The sequence below is a fragment of the Trichoplusia ni genome, chromosome 17, assembly GCF_003590095.1.
Source record: "Trichoplusia ni isolate ovarian cell line Hi5 chromosome 17, tn1, whole genome shotgun sequence".
Classification (NCBI taxonomy): domain Eukaryota; kingdom Metazoa; phylum Arthropoda; class Insecta; order Lepidoptera; family Noctuidae; genus Trichoplusia; species Trichoplusia ni.
In genome coordinates this window covers 4,738,530-4,761,505 of record NC_039494.1, presented here as the reverse complement: position 1 = coordinate 4,761,505, position 22,976 = coordinate 4,738,530, and the positions used below count along the sequence as shown (strand labels likewise).

At 33.9% G+C, this 22,976-nt stretch overlaps 1 protein-coding gene across 5 annotated transcripts in view; it reads left to right on the top strand.

Annotated features, from left to right (window-relative positions):
* Window positions 1–22,976, top strand: part of LOC113502386 (four and a half LIM domains protein 2) — a 161,482-nt gene that overhangs the window by 101,577 nt on the left and 36,929 nt on the right. For 3 of the 5 annotated variants that reach the window (XM_026883936.1, XM_026883934.1, XM_026883933.1), the window contains exons 3-6: window positions 12,570–12,717; window positions 13,409–13,625; window positions 13,706–13,824; window positions 13,987–14,130. In XM_026883936.1, coding sequence (XP_026739737.1) covers window positions 12,570–12,717; window positions 13,409–13,625; window positions 13,706–13,824; window positions 13,987–14,130 — 628 coding nt within the window. Of the gene's footprint in view, window positions 1–12,569; window positions 12,718–13,408; window positions 13,626–13,705; window positions 13,825–13,986; window positions 14,131–17,101; window positions 17,371–22,976 lie in introns of those variants that run through there. The other 2 variants (XM_026883935.1, XM_026883938.1) reach the window with 2 other exon arrangements.

Sequence of the window (22,976 nt, the reverse complement as noted above, 5' to 3'; positions counted from 1 at the left end):
GGTTTACGAGCAATAAATTATTATTTGCAACTAACTAGGTAACTACTGTACTATTACGAGACTTCATATCTACAGATACATTTGGATCTATCTCTTTTTACCTTTTCTTATGAAGTTTATGTGTTTTAGACGCTATTAATAATATTCAATGATGTCACTGAAAATTTAAGTGCTTATTTGCATTAGCAAATGACTCACACGGAACAGTCTACCCTTCTAGAAATCACTTGCGCAAAGATACAAAAAAAACCAGTCTAAACAATATTTTTTACGTCGCAACTAAAAATTACGTACATTTTCATTTTCTTTCCAGACAGACGCTTACATTTAAAATATTTTATGTATGTTTAAACAAAGTATGATGGATGAACTGAACATCCTCTATAAATATAAACAAATACGTGAAAAGCCAACACGGATATTCTATTCACAATTCTGTGCTACGTGGGTGTAAGAAAGAAAAATATTTGTCCGCCGAACTTCTTTGAGTTCGTACTTTTGCCTATTTCGGCGTTACGTTCCTAGTTTAAAAACATATAAATATATCTGTCAAAATCAAATGTCATTTGATTACTATGACGTATTTAGATCCAGTGTCTATGTCCAGTAAAAAGTAAATACAAAAAAAATGACGCGACAATTTCATTTAAAATAAGAATAAGAGCACCCTACACATCGTTTCTTCAGATTGGTCAAGAAAACTATCTTCATAAAAAAAAAACATTTACGTGTATTGCTTACCGAGAGGAAATCATAATAGTCGATGACAGAAGTGGAAACAAAAAACATGATATTGTTATAGGTGTCACGGATACATTTGTTATGACTGTTACTTGTTTATTGTAGTTTGTAAATTATGATCCGTGTTACTGGGTTTATAAGACTTTTGTTTTACTCGTTTATTGTGAGAAGAATTATGTGTCTGCGATGGTTATAGACTTGGAGAATTACAAATTTTTGACGCCGAATGTAAGCTGTAATGCTGTGAAAATGACATCTAATCGATAAAATACTAGGAAATGGCAATTGAGAAAATGTTTTTTTTTTTTATAAGTATTACTACAGCTGGCGCTAGTTTACGATACTTTCTTGAAAACATTGGAAAAGTCGCTAATTTATCGCCCTAAATTATTTCGTTTTATTCACATTTCACTATACCTAAATTTATACAACCAGATTACGACTCGAATCTAGACCTCTCTTTATAAGCTGATGCTGCAAAGTTAGGCAAAAGTTACTCGCTATTCGCTTTCTATTCTTAGCCGAGGCAAACAAAACTAAAATTGACTAAGCCTTAGCAGGTCTGAAGTAGGAATCAAACCTAAACAAATAAATATAGACAATATTACTTATGTTTCATAAGTAAATGTATCGTATGGACTGATGTGGTTAACCAAAGTATTTTATTGTCTGTGTCCTGTGGCCGCGTGTACTCACATCACTATAACGAAACTAGGTCTTCACAAGTTTCAAATTTAAACGACGAAAACTGAACGTGCTTCATAAGATTTAAACGTGGTATATTTAATTAGTCATTTTGTTTTATTCAATCCTTCTGTCTTAGGCGATTTTACAAACATTCAAGTCACGTGCACAAGAACATTCACACAAACACTTGTTCTATGCAGGGATCGAACCCACAATACTTCGTGATGACTTCAATCACTCGGCTATCCGTCCATATTTATTCCTTGCAAAATGCACCCGTGCACTCTCGTTTGGTCTCATTTCATCCATAAGCATGAGTAAATAAAAGAGACACTGGCAAATAATAACTTTTTAACATTATTGTAGATCTAAAAAGACTAATAAAATTAGGAGATTGGTCCTTCAGAAAGGATATAAGTTGCGTAGGAATTTAAGGCAACGTAATTTTGGCATTGGAGAGAAGGTGAAAAAACTCTTATCAATTTTTTCCCACTTCAATGCCATCTCCTCTCTTGTTTATATCAAGCAGAACATAACAAACTTTAAGGTATATAAGCCTTTAAATACCTTTTATCACTTCAGCTAACAATTTCTTATCTTTAAGTGTTTGCAAAAATTCTAAATCAAACATGTTAAATTGAGGAACAATGATTTTTCTAAAGAAGTCATCTTTTTTAATGACACTGAAATGAAAATGGCAAAAACTTCGAAGTGGTAATAGTTCTATTATGTTTATAACCAAATATAAAACATGGTCGTTAGCATTAATAAGGATAAATGGAACTATTTGCTTTTAATAATAAAAATGACGTAATAATAGGTGAGTTTCCTACTACTCGTATAATGTTTATTGTGATATAGATTAATAAAGTTATTTCTGGACCTATGCCTCCAAGCGTTTTGCACAAGCTGTGCTCGTAGTTACATGCTCTGGGATATAGCTGAATTGTGTGTCTTTTCTGTGGCCTTGGTCTGCGTCACGAGTTGATGGTTCGATTCTAACGCAGTCAAGTTCTATCTATTTTTTCTAATTATTAAAAGATACCCCTAACAAATGATGAATGGGAACATGTTTAGGGACGATGGATTCCAAATGTAGGAATTGAAGCCCCTATACGGGAGGAGGTGTGAGACCATCAGTGGCATATACAGGATGATATTAATCCTAATTCTATTGCAATGACCTAACCTATATGATATGTGGTCTTCACTAAATATCAAGCCAAGATATTGGGTAACAAAAATGATACAGACGAAAAGTCGCCTTCCACAGAATTCGGGAAACCTCTCGAAATGCCGATGTCTAGGAACGCTCACAACGTATAAGAAAACATTGATCCATTATTCTTCAAGACCAACTTAGTAGATAAACAAGATCTCAAAACTAGGTTAGTACTAAAAAGGTTTGTTAGCAAACAAATCCTCTTTCACATAAATAACATCAATAAAGATTATATGAAATATCCCAGTCGGCGACATTTGGTGTCCCTGAACTGGCTGAAGGGCAATTCTCATTGCAGGACGAAAATAATCACAGATTTCGTTTTATTTCTGCTGAGTGTTTGGGTAAATATTAAGCACCCGTTACTGCGATAGCTTTGTAAACTCACCGAGATATTATACTGCTATTTTGAGATGAAAATATTAGTTGAAGATTTTCTTTTTGCTTTAGGTGCAGTGTCATGTTTATCTTGATTTTAAACACTGTTTTCGGTGTTGGTAATGAGTATTTATGATTTATTGTTATTAATTCATAGAGATTAATACGGCTTAATAACAACATATTGAACATATTACACCAACAAATTTGTTTAAGATTTCTTCTTTGTTCAATGACTTTGCTTCTATTGGTCCTTGTTTCAATATTTATTACATTATTCCAGAAAGTTTGTAGGTGTAGGTACTATAATAAAAATAAGAATTAAGTTAAAGATGGCTGTCGCTGCTGTCACCATTATAGTTCCAGCAGTTGTAATTATTTCTGTGGTTGTAAAGCTCAATTTATTACTGACGCAGACAGATTGGTAGTCAAAGGTTCACACCAAAGAGGACATAACGAAAAACAGATAAATTCACATTCAAATCGATCCGATGAAGTAAATACAAGCGCACAAATCTAAATCACAAAATCCCAAACAAAATCTCCTCAGATGTTGAAATAACTGCAATATCAAAGCAAACAGTTCCTCTACTAGATATTCCTTGAGAATGTCAATGGTATCGTCTATTTACTTGTATATTTCAAACATCTCTTACTGTTAAGAAGCGAGACATAGATGGGAACCAGCGTTTGGATGTTTGCCAAATGTTTTGCCAAACATTTGTTAAATGTACGCTAATATTTAAAAATAAACGCGTCTGTTTGTTGTTTCTTCATAGGCAACATCAGGCAACAGGTGAAATTCGCCTGTTTTAAGTTGTGTTATTATTTATTTACCTAAGTGGTTAATCCGAGAACATCCGATTGATTGGTACTAACCTAAAAAGATTGTTTACATTTTTAAATCATTATTCGAGGTATGCGAAGAGGAAACGGAATGAAATCCTGAAGCTCTAGGTCGTTTATTGTAAATATTTAGTTTATCCATTTATGTTTCAATATTTTTAATAGAATTGCTGGTAGCGGGAAGGTGCTGTGGAAGATAAATACGATTTTTAGGGTTCCTGTCGCTAGCAGGAAAATCGGTAACCTATTACTAAGGCTTCGCTGTCACCAGGCTTAACTCATGAACTTTTTTAATTAGATAGGTGAAACTTTGACAGATTATGTTACTAAAAATGAGATAGAGGTTAAGAACGGCTGTGATGGTCATAAATTTGTTACTGTTTTTTGTCACCTAACATAATTATCTTTAGCTTGTCTGTTGGGAACCCTCAGTGTCGCGAACCGAACTTTATATTATTTAATAAAAAAAATGCCCTTTAGACTAGGTACAGGCAAAATTAATAATATTAAGGCAATAGATAAAAAAAATGTATTTTCTCCTTTCTAAAATAAATCCATGAAATTAAAAAGGATAAAAATTGTCATAACGACAAGAATAAGCATTACTGCTTCATACACAATAAAAATAAACAATGGCCATGTGTTCCCCAATTATTATCGGCGGGAAAATTGGTTCCGCCATTGAATGGGAATATTTTTAGATGTTTTATTTATAACGGTTTTCTTTAATGTTACTTATTCTATGAATCCTTAGTTTTTATGAATGAAGTATTTTTTAATTCTATCACACTTTGCATTGCATTATCTTGGAATCGAAGCTGAGCTACACTCAAAGACAGTAGAAATTCTTAGTGATAGCTTGTCCAAACACAAATCCAATGATGATGTAACACCGTCAATATTGAAAATCATATTTCAATTCTTGTTTCAAACAAAAGCTGCTAGCTTTACTATGATATACGTTTTATTTATCCCATTCATTGATTCGATCCGTGATCTCACTCAAACTGCAATCAAAATATTATTCTTACTGTGCTCTTTGCATATGATAATATAAATTTAAAATCTTTACCGCTTACCTACATCAGAATCGCCATGTTTGCTTTAATGGATGTTAAAGGCCGAAGAACAAGGGAATAGTTTTAAAATGACAACTACGCACACTCTAATTACTTCAATGTGAGCTCAATACTTAATACGTTATTGCTTCCATAATGTAGGAAACAGGTATTAATTTTAGGTACAATGATCAATTATGGACCCCGTAGGGCACAGCATTATGGTAGAGAGAAAGAGCTCTGTTTTATACTTTATTAGTTAACAAAGAAGAACCTCAAATAATTTGGAAGAGGTCAGTCATGAGTTCGACCTTCACCTTGGCCCATCGCTTTTCGTTCAACTAATTTGAGTAACTAACTCAACTGCTAATTCAAGATATATACATGATAGACGTAACCAAACATGTTCCAATTCTTCGTGATTCATTTATTTATCTATCCACGGCCGCTGTAATAAATATTAATCTTCTTACCGGCGTGAATGAAATGTTTTCAATGGGTGCAGCAATGGGTGGCTGAAACGAATGTATTAGAATTTAGATGTAATTCGTAAATTTTACAAATAACATTTTTAAATTGATTGTCTCATGTTTTAATGTATTTTTTATTTTGTTATATTTTTAAAGGAAGTAATAAGTTAACTAGCATTGTTAAGAAAATTTCTAATTCATTGGTATCACAAATTTCATGAAATTGTTTGGAATCATTATAGGTATTTATGATTCTGCGAAAAACGACTTTAGCTTTCTGAGATAGTATTTCACAAAAGACGTGGATGCCATTCATAGGATACCCTACACGTGTCTGTTCACCCTTCAAACTTAGATATTTATGTAGATTAAAGTAATTTATTGTTAATGAATTTCTGGCGATGATGTGCCCACTCTATTTGAAATCGTTCGTAGAATATACGCTGAATCTTTCATAATATTCTGAGTGAGTTGTGAAGTTATCCACCGGAAAGAAATACTGCAGCACTCTGTTCTTATTGCCCCGTCTCGTGTCCAATTTATACAGACTGTACACTAAATACTGATAATTAATTAATATTTTACAAATAACACGTTTAAGTATACATTTCCGGATAAGCTTGTCAACACACAAATGACTTTTACTACATTGGTCCTAAAACACGACCCTTGGGGACCCCAAAATTAATTAACGCGGAAAAGGTGTCACGCTAACAAAGAACGCGTCCCTTAACAACGTCCAATAAACACACATAAATCTGTTCCTCATTTACAATTCTCATTTATTGCGGATCGTTTGTGGCCAGTTTATTGTATGCTTACAGATTAAAAAGCTGCAGATAGGTCGTTTCATATACAAATTCCATCTACAAATCTCTAGTCTACAAAAACTAACTTTTACTTATGCCTAAAGCTCTTAAATGCATTTTGGTGTTAGTTATAATTTTGGCCTATTCTATTTTGGTGCCTAATGACTGAAAGCCTTTAACATGGAGTAAACTAAATAAGCTAATGATAAGGGGGAAAATAAAAAATAGCCAATCATTTTAAAACCTGCAAAAAACAAACACCGTAATTAATTATTTTGCATTCTATCGATCTTTCTGACCTTATCTTCACAGTGGCTTCGCTGACTCAATCAACAATTTCAATGTTAAGGTAAAGCAACGTTCGAATTGTTTAAATGATACATCATTTTGTTTGACCTGGTTGCTTGATCAAACAATCTGAAAACAAAAACAATGTAAAACTGTGGACGGTAGCCAATGTTTTTATAATCGCCGATAAACTAGACATTAACAATTATTTAAATAATCCTCTAGATGAAGGTTGCATTTCTGTTAAAATTATTTTTAGGTGCATGGTCTGGATTAAGAAGGCAGTTTGTAAATTGATCTCTTCTAAAAAGTACTTTAATTATCAGTAAGAAAGTTTTAGGTAATCTAAAAACTCAGCTTCTGAGTTCGGATGTTTCTTCATTATTCATAACTCACTCCTGGGCAAAGGTATCCTCTTTTCAAAAGCATTCTCTTCCAGATGATAATGAAATTACTAAGAAGAAACTTTACAGAATTTAAAGTTGTTTTCCTTACATCAAGTTTGTGAACCGTACCTGAGAATTCAAACCAAAATATGAAACGAAAACATCACAAAGGCGTAAACTCCAGTGCCCTTGCAGCTAGCTAGCTGCATGACCTAATTACCGGCAATAAAATTAGCCAAAATATATTTTATGACATCATGTTACGCTAACCCGTCTTAAATGAACAAATGACTATTCAAGTCTCAACACGCAATAGTTTTGTAAAAAAAGTTGTAACTATTGTCTAGCGGTAAAATTTTGCATAACTCGAAACTCGGGTGTAATTTATCCATGCATTGTTTTGTGGATGTCAAATTTGACGTTTGCTGTCATCGTTACATCAATCATTAAACATTGATTGCGTGAAGTGATGTCATGTCTAAGTTTAGTAGATAAAAGACATTTTTTTTCTGCAGCTTGGTAATTGAGTAGAGTAGAAATAAATGGCGTATCCTCTAGACAGCAGTTTGGCGATTGAAGCGAAATAGACAAGGCTGTAAGCGAAATTTATAGGTGCATTTGACAATCTTTCAATACCACAGATAAAATAACTGTCAAAATAGATTTTACTGTCCACGTAGTTTAAATTAAGAACGTCAAATGTCTTACACAAGGCCAAACTTCACACACAGTTTGACAAATACAATTATGACGGAAATAATGTTTTCCTTGGATGCGTCACCTGTTCCGCACTTATGTACAATCTAATACACATCAACGTTAACGCAGGTAATAAAAACGTCTTTATTCCTTGGTACCTTAGGTTCATTATTGTGATTCGTTTTACTCTTGTTGTGTGGTCGATTGTACTTAGTAATGTGGTCAGACCCAGACATTTTAATGTAAATGGATTTCATGGTAGCGATGTTATGGGTACTTATGTATTGAACAATGTCTTATATTTATGAGGCAATAATCTTCGAAAGAGTCGCTACTAAAAGCAAGATGCAACACGTAAGTATGTAGCCGAATATTTAGATTTATATGTTTCAGTTGACTTGAAGTGAGATTGTTTTGGTCTGTTAGGGCTAAAAGTTATAAAATGCCAAAACAAACAAGCGAATATACAAACATCAACAAGTGTAACGTCAAAAATATTTTCTATTCATCTATTTACTTTGGTTATCCTTAAATATATGATTTATAACCAAGCAATAAAACCTTCAATCAATACAAGGGTGTCGTTTTATCCAAGTCCCTATATAATAGACAATTAAGAACCTTGAAATAAATAGATTTGGTGTATTCAAGAGATTGGCTAATCTAAAACCATCAAGTACAGAAGAACTCGCGACGCAAACGGTTCCTTAAAAAAAGTTTACAAAAACACCACAAAATTTAAAGCCAACCAACTGCTGCTTGCTTGTTGTGGCAATAGAAATATATCACCTGTCAACAATCTAGCTAACACGGTTCTGACCATTTCTTCGACAGACCACAGTACTTATTAGGCTACCAATTTTACCCATTGTGTACCAAAACCCAATTAAAAATCACTTCTTTAAAAGCCGACACCCAGAAGTTTGATACAGTAATAGTAAACAGAGAAACGTCATTGACCCCAGACCAGCATACACAACATTGTCAGCGCATACCAATTAAGAGCGTTGCTATTACCATGGGAAACATGCATTACTCATAACTGCCCAGAATAGGTTGTTAAAGGACCTATTAATAGACTATTGTTGTTCTCAAGACCCTGTTCAAAGGGCCCTGTTCTAGAAATTTGTCCTACGAGAGATCCAAGGAGTTTTTAACCTGTAACAATAGAACTAACGTTGTAAAGAGCCAGAGTAGGAGTATGGTGTGGATGGTTGCATTCGAAACTGTTTATTGGATTTTTGAAATTTCAAGTTATATAGCTTCTCAGTAAAATCATTGATTCGTTTTGTAGGGGAGTTCCAAACTATTCAGGACTACATAAACTGAATTAGGTAAGACAAAAATTAAGGTAACATACAAGTCAGATTCGCGACATTGAGGGTTCCGAGAAATAGGTTAACGAAAAAGGAATTTCAATCGGTTCATGTGATTGCCACGTTCCTTCGCTTTGTCGCACTAAAGGGTACACAATTCTAATTCTTTTATCTGTACATTAAAATAGTTATGATTTCATAAAATTCCTTGTTTAAATTGTAATATCTGATAGCAATCTACAACGTTAACATTTCAGTTTATCTAATCAAATTCACATATAAAAACTATTTTTATAAAGTTGTTTATTGATAAGATAGTTTATAAGTATCACATATTAAAAGAACTTTAGAGTGTTCAAAAAATCTGTATTTTATCTCACCTCACTTGCAGTGAAACCTAATTGCAAAGAATACACAACGCCATGAAGATGACCAATACCTCTATCCTCTATACTTAAAGGTCAAAGCTTTCGAAATAGCCCAATAATAGACGTTGATGGTCAAGGTCATAGATAAGTTTGTTCCAAGATATCAGCCAAACCCGTCGAATAGATAACGGCTGAGTGCACGTAAAACTCAAGTCGAGGTTGAAGACTTTACGGTTCTTGGTCATATTTGTATTACGATAATGTAAGTAAAATGAGGATTTAGTTGAGATGTACTCAACAGTAGTTGTAAGAAGGTGCTACTTTTAAAGATGGCTGCTGTTAACAACGTTCGAAGTTTAAATTCTAATGGAGTGTGTTGTGTTGTTCTAACTTTGAATTACAGAACAGTAATGTTTGGTATTCTTGTTTTTAATGCATATTTTAGTGACATCTGAAAGAAGGACTGGTTTTGTCTTGAAAAGAGGTCGTCGGGCGATCAAAATTTAAAGCAGAACCATTATTCTTTGCGACATAAATTAGTGAAAAATTACTTTCATGCATAGAATCGGTGTTTTAATATTGTTCTGATGCAAGTAATTTTACCAAATTTTGTACTACATCTACAATATTTAATTCCCGACTGACTCATTCCTTATCTCGTGACGTCACTGCGTATACGCACTGCGCAGGTTTACGCTAAACCACTTGAATACTCTTGTCAAATTCCTTGTAATTATGAGTAACTCGGTTTCTTGTAATCTGGTTCTTTGCTGAAAGTAACCTTATTTCGTGTTTACTATTAAAATGACTGTGTGGATGCATCATTTAATTTTGTAGAATATACGTGTATGTTTTTGACCAAAATGTAAAATTTCTTTGTCGATACTTCTATACTTAATACTAGCTCTAACCCGAGAGACTTGCTTCGTTCTAATAGTTGTGAAAATCTGAATGTGTGGTCGAATTTTCACGTTTAAATTTGCGTTAGACCAAATGATCATTGTCATCAGTTCTTCCATCGCCTTTCCGAACCGCAGCAAGTGCAGCAATATTTAAAACTCGCATTTCTTGAAAACCTACAGCGAAAGATGAAAAAAAAAGGTTCAAAAGACAGTCAGAGTACAGCGAAACATCATTTAAAATTCGAAATCATACGAATGCATGATGAGTGAATAATGTTTAAATATTAAAGGAACATAATACGGGGCACATTGTCTGCCTGTATTGAAATGCTAAGTGAACGTCTGATATGACTGAATGGTTCAAGACTGATTTAATAGGATAAGTGGTATGAACCGATTCGTGGATCCATCGTCCTGTGAGCTGGATTTTAAGGAGCGAAAATACTCATTGTTTTTTCGTTGGTTGTGTGGAATATCGGTATTACATACATACATATAAGGTGAAAATTGAATATGCTAATTAACTAATAAAACCCGACTTCAATATGGCTTAGGGAAATGAGGGATTGTAGGAACATATATACTAAACAGTCATCTACTCTGATTACAAACGATTGTCAATTATAGTACATACAATGTAAGTAGGACCAAAAAAAATGGATCAAGTACTACCACTAGTAGTAGTAGTGAAAAAACAAGAAGGTAAATATTTCCTATACCAATGTGTGTAGTGTAGGTCCACGAAATGTGTAAAATGTGAATGTTTGAAAGAATTTTTGTTTTATCATTTAGATTCAGAATATTAACTGAATTTAAGATCGGATTGCGTTTGTAGACTTTTTAAGTATAGTTATGACACGAGAAATATAAAATGAAATTAACACACGAACGCTATATTCTCACTTACATGCACAGCTGATCTCATGATGACGTAGGCACATGACAGGTATATGTAAATAAAATATACATTAGATAAATAACTAAGAAACGAACTGTAAAGATCTTAAGGCACTACTATACTTTTTTGAACATTTACGGTAGATCTAGGACTATGAAGCATGGGGTCATCGCTAGAGGTTCTATTTTCTCTTTGTTGCTCCAGAATATTGCATCTGCTATAGAGGAGAGGCTATTCCTTGAATTTGCCAGTATTTATTATTGAATTGTCTCCTTTTTACATTAAGAAAGAGGAATATAAACTTTGAAGGATATTCCTAGTTTAATGAAAATACGGTTACGATGAAATCATACAGGTAGATCAATGTTTCTTGATACAATTGCCGACTAAGTTTCTTTGACACTACTACAAATGTTTTTTTAAGTGCATCGGTAGTAAACTTACAAACATGTATTAGTATGTTTTAGTAGGTATGTAAGACAGATGTTAACCAAGGACTAGTGTAGACGTTATCAAACACCTGGGAATTACTTATAAGGCTAGGTTTACTATCGATGCCTTCACATCCATATACAATGAGCTATCGATATCTTACATTATTATATTATGTTTCTCCATACAGACTTCATTAATATACTATCTAGACTTGCCTTTCAATGTATTCGTAATTTATTAAGGAATCTAACTTATATGTATAAAGAATACAATTCTTTCACGCCACCTGATCATGAGAAGAAATAACTACTAGCGCCATCTAGTATAAAAATAGTGAACTATGAGAAAATTTTAAATTTTTGTCGTAAAACCTGTAAAATTTAATTTTCATAACACCATATTTGTTGGTAAACATCGGTATAATCAACCTGAAAAGTTCCTCACAATATAAACAGTTATTCCCTTTATATACTACACAAGAAAACATCGTATAAGTTCGTCCATTCCCATATGTTATGTATGAGTGAGCTTGTTAGTTCTAAGACCTTACATTCAGTCGCGTCCTCATCTCACAAACTACAGATGATTGTCTTATTAGGGGTGTGTTATGTTTCTTTGTCACGCCACTGCTCTCCACCGTCTATTTATAGAAGTTGTTTACGTGTGCAAATGAGTTATGTCCATAATATTGTACGAGCGTGAGTTCACAGAAAATTGCAGTACTTAATATGTGTATGAAAGAGTCTTGCGTTGAAAAGTTGTGATAGCGCCATCTATATTTTAGAGCAGGAATTAAAAACGTCTTCACTATTTTCGTATGATTGGTTCTTACTTTATTGTATTACATATCATCGCTAAAGTCAAAACAACCCCAAAAAACGGCCATATTATTATTTAGTCAAGGACGTAACCCTTTATTAGTGCTTAAGTAAACAGTACAAAAAATGTCTAGATGAAAGGAAGAAATAAAGCATTTATTCGATCTGTCAAAATATAGCAATCATATTCCTGCCATATAATGTTCTACCGTAACCAAGCAAGTTTAAAATCTAATATTAATTTCCAGAAAAACCTGCAAGTCATGTGGCTGCGACCGGCTGAAGCACTCGGTGTACCACGAGGAGCTGGGCTCGGTGCGAGACCGGCTCGGCCTGCGCGAGTCCAAGATCAACCATCACTCGTACGACAGCCCGCCCGGGTTGACCGCCAAGCAGGTACGGGAAAACAGAATTTTAGAACGTTGTTATCATCAAACTAGGATTATATGTTTAGACTAGGGTTAGTGAGTTTGTGTTTATGTTTGTTAAACTGTTCAAAGCGAAGTACTTTCGTTTAAAATTTCAATGGAATAATAATTATTATACGTCTTTCTTTTCTTAAAAAAAACTTCCGCTTTAATCAATTTAATCCTCATGAGGCTTTACAAACATTTAAGTTACATGCTCAATGGCACCCAGACTCAGATCAGACAAATCGCGGGAATCGAACTCGCGCCCTATGGGCTCAGCGTGGTGATCTCAACCGCTTCCGATTCAAAGAACCGTGTTTTTACAGTTCAACCCTTTACAAAAATACCAGTCATTAAACCACTATTCCATGATAAGCTCTAAACAATTTCTTTCAATATTCTATGTATACCTACATCGATGTAAGAAGGACAGCGGCCGTGACGATCACCTGTCACCTTGTCTATAAACCTGACACGACATGGTGGCTGCTAACGTATGCGCGGCGGTGGTTTCGTGACACAATCATCTATTACATGTGATAAATGCAGTAGCTACAAATACTTGCGTAATTTCAAGATAAAATGTATTTTAAAATGTTTTACAGACTGTTAGCAATTTTTCACCGGAGTTTGTACTAAAAAGTGGGTAATTAACCAGATATTAATGTTGTTTCCAGACTGAACTCTACTGGTCTTCTTTAGCCGAGCGCGCGCCTACCGGCCTAGGGGGCGCTACTGGCGCCGCCGCGTGGCGAGCCTGGCGAACGAGAGCGCTAGCTTCCCAGCTCCCAAAGCAAGATCTCTCGCTAGCACACTGCAGACACATCGATGAAAATCATCGCAAGCAATACGAAGACTTCGTAGCCGCACGAAACGAAATTGCACTTGACATTGGTATGACGTAGTCCAGTTTGTTTTCGCTGGCGCCATCTCGTGGCGAATAGACGAAGTTATTTATAAACGGCTTTATTTAGCAATATTTGTTTCAGGCGTTGCAAGTCAATATCACGGTGCATCTATCGAGTGCATGGGCTGTAATAAACCAATTCGAAGTGGCAGTATTACTGTTCAAGCGCCAAGGATAGGTGAAGAGGTGAGGGTTATCTTTTATAGCGCCATCTAGTTTCAAATTATTCCAGCTATATCAATACTCACTAACGCTGTAGTTCCACCATTCGATGGCAGATGGCGCTTATAACAGTTTTGAGAAACAAGTTAAAATATTTAATTTTATATTTATTTTTTTGATTAACAGGCATATTTCCACCCTACTTGCTTCTCGTGTGCGGAATGTGACGAGTTGCTAGTCGAACTAGCGTACTGCGCGTTAGACGGCCGGCTCTACTGCGTCCGGCACTACGCGGAAAGACTGAAACCTAGGTGTCATGCTTGCGATGAGGTTAGTGGAAATATAATTTTGAAAATTGAATTATAAAAAATATTGTCATATTTGTCATAACTACGTAAGGCACGTTGATAATTACATTGAAATGTTGACTAATTAGTTTAGTTGGCAAAAGTACATTATTTTAAAGATAACTTCTAACTTTTATCCCAGATTATCTAGTAGGAAGTGAAAACATAATATTTAGTCTTAATTGTGGCAATATGAATATCCTAAACATAAAATAAACTTAAATATCTCACGCTAAAGATCATTTTGCTGTGACATGTGCAGTTGTTTGTACACAACTAAACATCCACATTTTCTTAAAGATTTTCGTTCTTATTTTAGATTGATTAATTGATGAATTGTTTTCTATCAGCGAGCATTAACGATGACAGCTTTAATGTTGGGTAACGAAATACTTAACAATAATTAATGGTGATATCGGTAATCATTTTGGTTACGATCCAAAAACACCATCACTAAGTACTTTAAATGTTGGTATTCAAATAATGGATATTCCAACCCTGAAATGAAAACCAATTATTTTTATTTTACATCCACAACTTTGAACTGACTTTAATACATTTATTTTATATACCTTGAATAGTTTAAGTGAAAACTTTGAATGCGTAATGAAATGATTTGATTTTCTACACAATCTGCAAAACACAAAATGACAACTAAACCCGAAAAAACTTCATTTCATGAATTTTAATTACGTTTTACAAAAAAATATTTATTATAACCTTTCTTAAGAAATAAAACCAAACTCTTACAAGTACCCACTGATTACCATTACTCCGGACGTATTCCAATAAGACAATAAAACCGCGTGGCTATTCCCGGCCGTCGCTATCTCTGACATTTGCCAGTCGCCAGTGACATAACTAATACTATGTACGTGTCTACCATGATCTGGTCTCCAGCTAAGAATAGGAACAGCTTCCTGAATTATTTATTTGTTTGGAAATTGTAACAGGAATTACGGGAAACCCAAAGCGATGTTATAACAACCTTAACACAACAAAACAGTAGGTAATTATGTTATTAAGAATGCATTATACAAAATACACACGTATCATTTAGGTTTATTTAAGTTCAACTTAATGGTTTTTTCTCTATACATATTGGCGCCACTTCCTTGAATTCCGGTGAGGTAATAATTTTTACTTACCTCAATATTTACAAAATGACATGGTCATATGGGCATGGGGGCAAACTTGAGCAGTTTCCTAGTTACACTACCATTTCTGGGGCTGGGCACAGTCAATATAAACGGAAACTTCAGTAAAATAAACCAAAGCTAGATGTTCGTTTCGTTGTTTGCTGCGATTGCAATTTCTCGATAACTGAGATTACATTGCTGTCTGTACTGTGGGATTTCCAGTTAGCAACAAATGATACTGAACAGTATTTGTTTAATTAACTGACTCAAGTCAGACTAGAAACTGACCTAGTTTTAGTAAATTTGCCTGTTCCCAAAAACCCTGTGCTACATAAAAAATAATCAGCTGAATTAAGAGTGCCCCATTTTCCCACCTTGTGGACCATATTTAAATTCTCCCGATGTAATGAATATCTAACAGCTAACACCAATAACGAAGAAACCTCGAGAACAAACGAAACCATTGAGCATTCATCATAATATCTGAATGCATCCTCTTCAGATGTAACGCGCGGTATAATTTTAGCATCTTACAATATCTGTGCCACAAACTGTTTTGTTTTTATGACAATATTATTGATGCGTGCAACTGTTCACATTCATTCATCCATGCGCATTTCATCGCTGAATATTACTCGTTCAAGGTTTCAATGGTATTTTCTTGTTGCTTACGTTGGTAGGTTGGTATTTTCGTAAAAAACCTTATATTGACTTGCTTATGTTTTGACATAATCAGAAACTCAGAATCAATAACCCTCACTCTTAGTGAAAATCATAACTAACATAAACTTTTTGTTTGCAGTTCTGACCTTCCAAATAAAAATATCAACTTCAAAAATATGAATATATTACTTTCTCGATATAAATAAACACACCTGCTATCGATGATTTGCATTACTTTAATAAAATTGAAATAAAACAAGTTTCTGTCTAGATGACACTCGACATACTCCCAAAATTAGAATTGTTTACACCATAATTAAGCCCAGGTATGTCTGCCTCACGATTATAGCCAATTGAAATATGTGCGGTATGTGGTTACAGAACAAAAATAAATTGTTAACTAGGTACTGTTGAACATTGGTTTACACCTTACCACTTTAGTCAGTTCTTACACTCCCAACGGGATTGCGCGCCTTTTTATGAGCCGCCATTTTTTATTCAGAAAAAAGTTTAGTTGGTCAAGTGTGCTAAACTCCTTCGTCGGTGTTCTGTTAAGTTCCAAGTTTAAATTCCTGTCAAGTAAGGTAATGATGTCATTTAGTTTGTTTTTTCTTTTAATTAGTGCCTATTTTGTTGATGTGTATCCATGTTAGTATACTTTTAATTTGTAATAATGTTTATTCATTTGTACCATCATACTAAATTACAATTATGAGTTATAGTCTCAAATGTATCGTAATGGAGGCGCCTGAAGTGGTGGCCTATATTTGCAACGAACGAATTATTGCGAATGTTACTACATCGTATCAGTTACGTTTCTATATCGAAGTGGTAATTACAAAATTGTGCGTACGAAAACACGTCGAGTCTGACGTTAGTTTAATGGAATAAGATTATACGAGTGGTATTCAGAATAATCGAAGGTGAATTTCGCAAGCGCTTAAAATAAAAAGGGCTTTTGATGTTGTCAGAACTCGGACACTTTAATTTTGACATTATCCCTACGGGTTATTGACGCTGTGTGGCGATGGGGCAGCCATTTTCCCGGCTATCGATCTTCCAAATACCGATCGATCTCTTTGAAGTGTCCATCGTCCAAGCTTGTTTATAGTCACAAGCCTGTGGATGTAATAAATATAATCGACGCGCACGTACGACAAGGACCATCTTAACCGGCCAGTGTTCGCCAACTGTGAACTCAATACTCTTTCGACAGCTACCGAGGACGTGTCGCCTCCAGCGAAATTAATTTATACCTTAGTCTCCAGTTAAATAAAAAATAATTATTTAAAAAGTCATTTGGTGCGCGACTGTTGCGACAGTTTCGTGGTGCATTGCCGATTTCGATATTTGAATTTACGCGCGATTTTTTCCCGCCTTTTTTAGTGTTCGGATACAAGCCGAATAGGAAGAAAGTTATTGTGAGTGTTTTTGGTATACGCATGATATATAATAATTGTTTATTTGTGTAACATACTTATTTACCATTTTTGTACTTGTTCTACCTAACAGTTATTAACACTTAAAATTTCATGGGCGTTTTTCGGGTTGTTTAAAAAAATGAATTTATTATTTTATGCCTTTTGTTAAAATACTACTAACATTGGTGATAAAAAAAAATAGTCATCTACACGTTGAAAAAGGTGATAGCTTGTTTAGTTTTTCGTAATGGTTCATCTACTCGATGATAGATGGCGCTGTACGCACGCGCACTAACAAATTTCTAATAAATCATTATTTATCACTTAAATAATATGCTGAACATTCAAAACCCTGTGTGAAGTTTAAGATATTGTTGATAATCTCGTAAAATCTGTTTTGTATTTTATGTGGTAATTTTGTGAATTGACATTTATACATTGCATTTTTATGTTAATTGAATAGATGGCGTAGTTGACCTATAACGATTTGTAATAAAATTATTTTGCAACCGTTCTTATAATGTAGTTCAGCAATATTAAACTTAGTTGCATAACCAGGCCACTCATATTTTAATCACAATTCGTTCATTAAATCTTAGCCGCATTTCATTTTACACAGCTGATAATAGGTCCCGATATAATCGTCGTAAATATATTTGGTGACATATTATAGACCGTCTTATAGAGTGTCCCACCACCGAAAAAGGTAGTAGTATATAACAGTTATATTATTTTCGTGAATAAATTATAAATTTCAGATCTTTTTACACTTGCATATTGTATGCATCTCAATAAAATATCTTGTGGTCCTTCTAATTTAAGAACATAAAAATAATCTTGAAGCGGCAGATTTCAAAAGTTAAGATTCGCTTCTTGCTAAAATTAATCCTACATCACATTGATTTCACTGCAAATATTTACAGTATTTTATATCTGGCAGCCCAATGACAGAGACGCGTGTCAAATAGGAATTTAAAAAATCAACCTGTCTGTAAACGTCAATAAAACGCGGGAAAAAAATTGGCACGTTCTAGCTAACAAATAGCAAGATTATCAAGTCGACGTTGTTTTTCATACTAATCAGTAATTAAAATCTTTGCAACGATACATTTAAGCTTGTGTGTCCAAAATATTCTACGCAACCTTAAGACGTTGATTTAAGGTTGAAAATCGATTGATTATTATTCTCAAATAATCTTTGGGGGGAATTTTGTTGTCATAGGTTTACTGACAGCTTAATTCTCTTGAAGAGCTTAGTTTTGCTAGTTTCCGTTCACTTTTGAATGTTTGTTAATTTAATTTTAACGTCAGTACCTATATGAAGACTCATGCCTTAGTACTGAAGTAATAAATAAGACGAACAAAATAAAATAAAAAATCTGAGGTTTCCATGTTTAAATAAAACACAGAGTCAAAAAAGAAAGTATATTTTAACAGATGAAAAAAACTGTCACCCCAAAAATTAAAGAAAAAGAAGTTCTTCGACCTCTTCTGGGAATTAAACAAAATTGAAAATGTCCCTCGAAAACAACAAAAAACTTGCATTTATCATTTAAACAGACAGCTCTACTTGTTCAAATCACCTGTCATACCTCAAAATCTATGGTTACGTGTCATTGACCCCATTCTTCTGCCAATAATCTTGTTTACCGGATACTGGCCACTTTCCGTCAAAATACCTTAGTACTTTTAGCGAAGATAAAAATAGTATTCTTATTGGGCCAATAAAGAAAACAAAGAATGTCAAGAATTTTCTAAAGCTTAACAGTTATATTTAAGTGTAAAAACACGTAATATAGGTTTCTTTAGCTTATAAATAAGTATTCATGAAACACAATATTAATATTATTATGTAATCCCAACATTCAAGACCGTTGAGCTTAAAGATTGAATAAAAATTGCTTGAAAATATACTCTCTATTTATTTAAATTTAATTGGCGCTGGCCGAGTGATGTATTGTCTAGGCGTAATAGCGATTTATATTTTTTTTTCCAATTCGTAGACTAACTGGACAATGAAAGGGAAAATTATTGACAGAAATGTTATATTTTAAATAAATATAAGTACGTAACGAATTTCAAATAAGTTATTCAGTATATTACGCATTAAAAATTCAATATCATTAACATCACAATTAACAAAAGTTTGGAAAATATTGCGTAAATATTAAAAGATTAATCATTTATAAAATAATAAATAACACGTGCTAACTATCAATCAAGTCTAATAGTTCTATTAAATGTTAAAATCATAAATTACTTTAAATTACAACACTAATATTGTTGAAAACAAAGATACGATGTTTTCGCTCGTGTTGCCAACGCGTAAAAATGCTTCGAATGATTTCATACAGTTAACTTTAAGACATTATTTTAAGCTTCGTTCCGAACTACTTTAGGATCTGATATTTAGGAAAATACTTTAAAGAATAAAACTGAAATCTATTAAATACAGAATTAATTCAAAAACAGTGTCGATAAGTAGATATAGGCACTATTTTGTTTTTAATTATACCTTAAATTACATTTTGAAACAAATAATAAAAAATGACTAGGATAAAATTATATTTTGTTGATACTGCCTACAAACCACAACATATTTATTCTACTATAAACACAACCAGCGTACTATAACATATTATTTTTATCTACGCCTACTGAGAAACTTAAAATACATACAAACCTTCGAAATTGTCTGGGGAACGCCCCTCGCTTGCCAATAAGTTCATTCAAGTTCAAGTGGGCGTCATGAATGAAATAGTAGCTTGACAAACATAGTTTTTGGAGGTTAGAATTTCACTAACAACAAAACATGTCATAGTAAACTTCTTGTGACGCGTTATAATAATGGCTGAATAGTTATCTGCCTTCGTCAAAACTTTTTTATCGGAAAAAAGTTTGTTGTTAAGGAAAATTGAAAAGGTCGTGTTGTGTGCAATTTACTTCAATTGCTCAAATATGCACTTTTGGAACCATCTTTTTTTGTATCATTCTTTTAGCTAACCCTTAACACAATACCTGCTTCTACAACATAATTATGACGTTCAGTAATTCCTTTTTTACCCGGACCATCACTATAGTCTGAAGACCACAAATCCTTCATCATCAACCAATAGAAATTAAAAAAAAAACAGCAATCGACTGTAAAATTTAAACATTCAGTTTTCTTTATTTCCTTTTTTTCTATTCTACACTGTGAAGGTGCAAATAAAGTAGTTTTTATTCATGTACTATATATATATCTGAGTTTTTATAAATCGCTCCTGTTCGCAACGTCCTGGTTCCCTCTCGGCGAGTGCGCATCGTCGCGTGCGCACGGCCCGCTCGTGACGTCACGCCGGTGTCGGGTGTCGGCGCGCGCAGTGCCGAACTCGGCGAATCACTTTCACTGTGACCTTGCCTTTGACACACATGGCTATTTAAGTACACACGTTTGTATCGTGTAAGGTCAAAAGGGAGACAGGTTTAGGTATAGCTATCTCTTTTGTTCTTTGGTAGTTGTTGTTTTGGGAGGTGGATGGATAATTTCTTTTTTGTCTCGTACTTGGTACGACATTAATTAATAGATCCATTAAATACTAAAAATTCTTCTTTCTTTCATGTCTCTATCGTTTTAAGTTTTCCCTCAGATGAGGGACAAAGAGACATTTATGCTACGGGAAAAGTAGGTATATTGTTAATTATATAAGATGGATGGAAATATTTAAACGAATTTCATTTTCACGTCGATATTTGAGACTAATTTTCAGAATAAAAGTAATAATGGATTCAAATGAACATGAATGGAAAAGTAAGAAACAATTTTGTCAAAAAATCTTCAATTTGCTTCTCATCTTTTAATAACACAGGTTACTCAAGAACAACATAATATATGGTAAATGCATACTTCATTAAAGTTATCTAATACTAGCTGTTGCCCGCGACTTCGTCCGCGTGGTTAGAAGATATAAGTTATGATTTATACCTACCCTATTTTTTCACATTTTCCATCGTATCTTCGCTCCTATTAGTCGCAGCGTGATGGTATATACCCTATAACCTTCCTCGATGAATGGTCTATTCAACACAAAAAGAAGATTCGATTTGGACCAGTAGATCCTGAGATTAGCGCGTTCAAACAAACAAACAAACTCTTCAGCTTTATATATTAGTATATAGATATTCCATGGCCATTCCAAATAAGTGTAGGAAACACGATTCTTAAATATTTATTTACTCATTTGTTCATATGTATATTTGCTGATACTGACTAAATAAGTACCGGACTTATTGAAGTAATCTGTTTGACTAGCTGTGGGTGTCGTGTTTGGTGATTACCTTTTATTACTCGATGTAAATACTTATTACTTACAATAGAAATAAGTACCTAGGTTTATGAAATGTTAGTAGCAATTTACTCTACCGACATATTCTCTTCATTTCTCGTAGAAAAAGTATAATCAAGATTAGGTTGGAAACTATGCATAAAAAAAAACGAAAACAGACTTTGATTTAGTCTCTCAAAGGATACGGCAGCTTTTATAATTTTGCTCTAGTAACACCATTAAAATTGAAGAAAAAATCATTATAAAAACGTCCCATCTTAATTTTATTACTACAGGTAGATAACTTTCAAGACGAACTTTCAAATATGTTTGATGGGACATGATCTTATATAACTCGTAAAATACAATTTATTTGCCAAATACTGTCTTGTACTACGATCCACAAAAATAGGTTATTGGTCTGCGATCACAATGACAACTCGGCTGAGTTCCGACCTACATCTGTCAAACAATGTCATTGACACTTCATAGCTCATGTTTAAGTGGATATTTTAATATTTTGAAAGTAATTCTTGGGCTTTAGAACCAAGATTATTTTTTCTTACAATTGTGGACATTTGTGTTATTTGATTCTTTAAATCTTTAATAAAGATGTGTTTTTTCTTGTCCTAGCTGCAGATGTTAGCAGTCATTTTCTTCACTAATTATCTTATTTTATACCTTCTTTTAAATATAGGGGAGTAATTAGTATACATAGTCTTAAAGTTTCCATACCATTATGACATGGACGTAGACGTATTGAGTAGGTAATAAACTTTTCCATTTGCATCCATTTAAAGAATTCTAGTCATCCAACATATGAAGCTCTCATCATCCCAAGCCCCGCCCACTAAAGTTATGCAACTAATCAAACAAATAGCGCTGAAATAAACTGCGCGCGCGCAAACAAACGTCTTGTTCCTAAAGGTCCGCCCACACTGTTCACACGGCTCCGTCACCGTGACGTCATCGACGCAATTAGAACGCGGCTTGTGCCTAACCTGGAATCACTGGACTATCTCACAAAACTTACGAAACATTCCAATTTGTATCTGAATTACATTCAAGCGAACAGATCTCTGGAATCCGAAATCTAAAGTTATTGCTCGGTCGTTTAAATGTCTTTGGCCTCTTGTAAATTGGCACCGCTCGCGTAATATTGTACACACTGTAGTCTCCCGTCTGTCTATCTGAACACGCTAATCTCGTGAACCGCTAAACAAATTCTGAGCGAATTTCATTGAGGAATTCGAGTTTAATGGGCCAATTCGTGATGAAGGTCACACACGTTTATAATCAGAT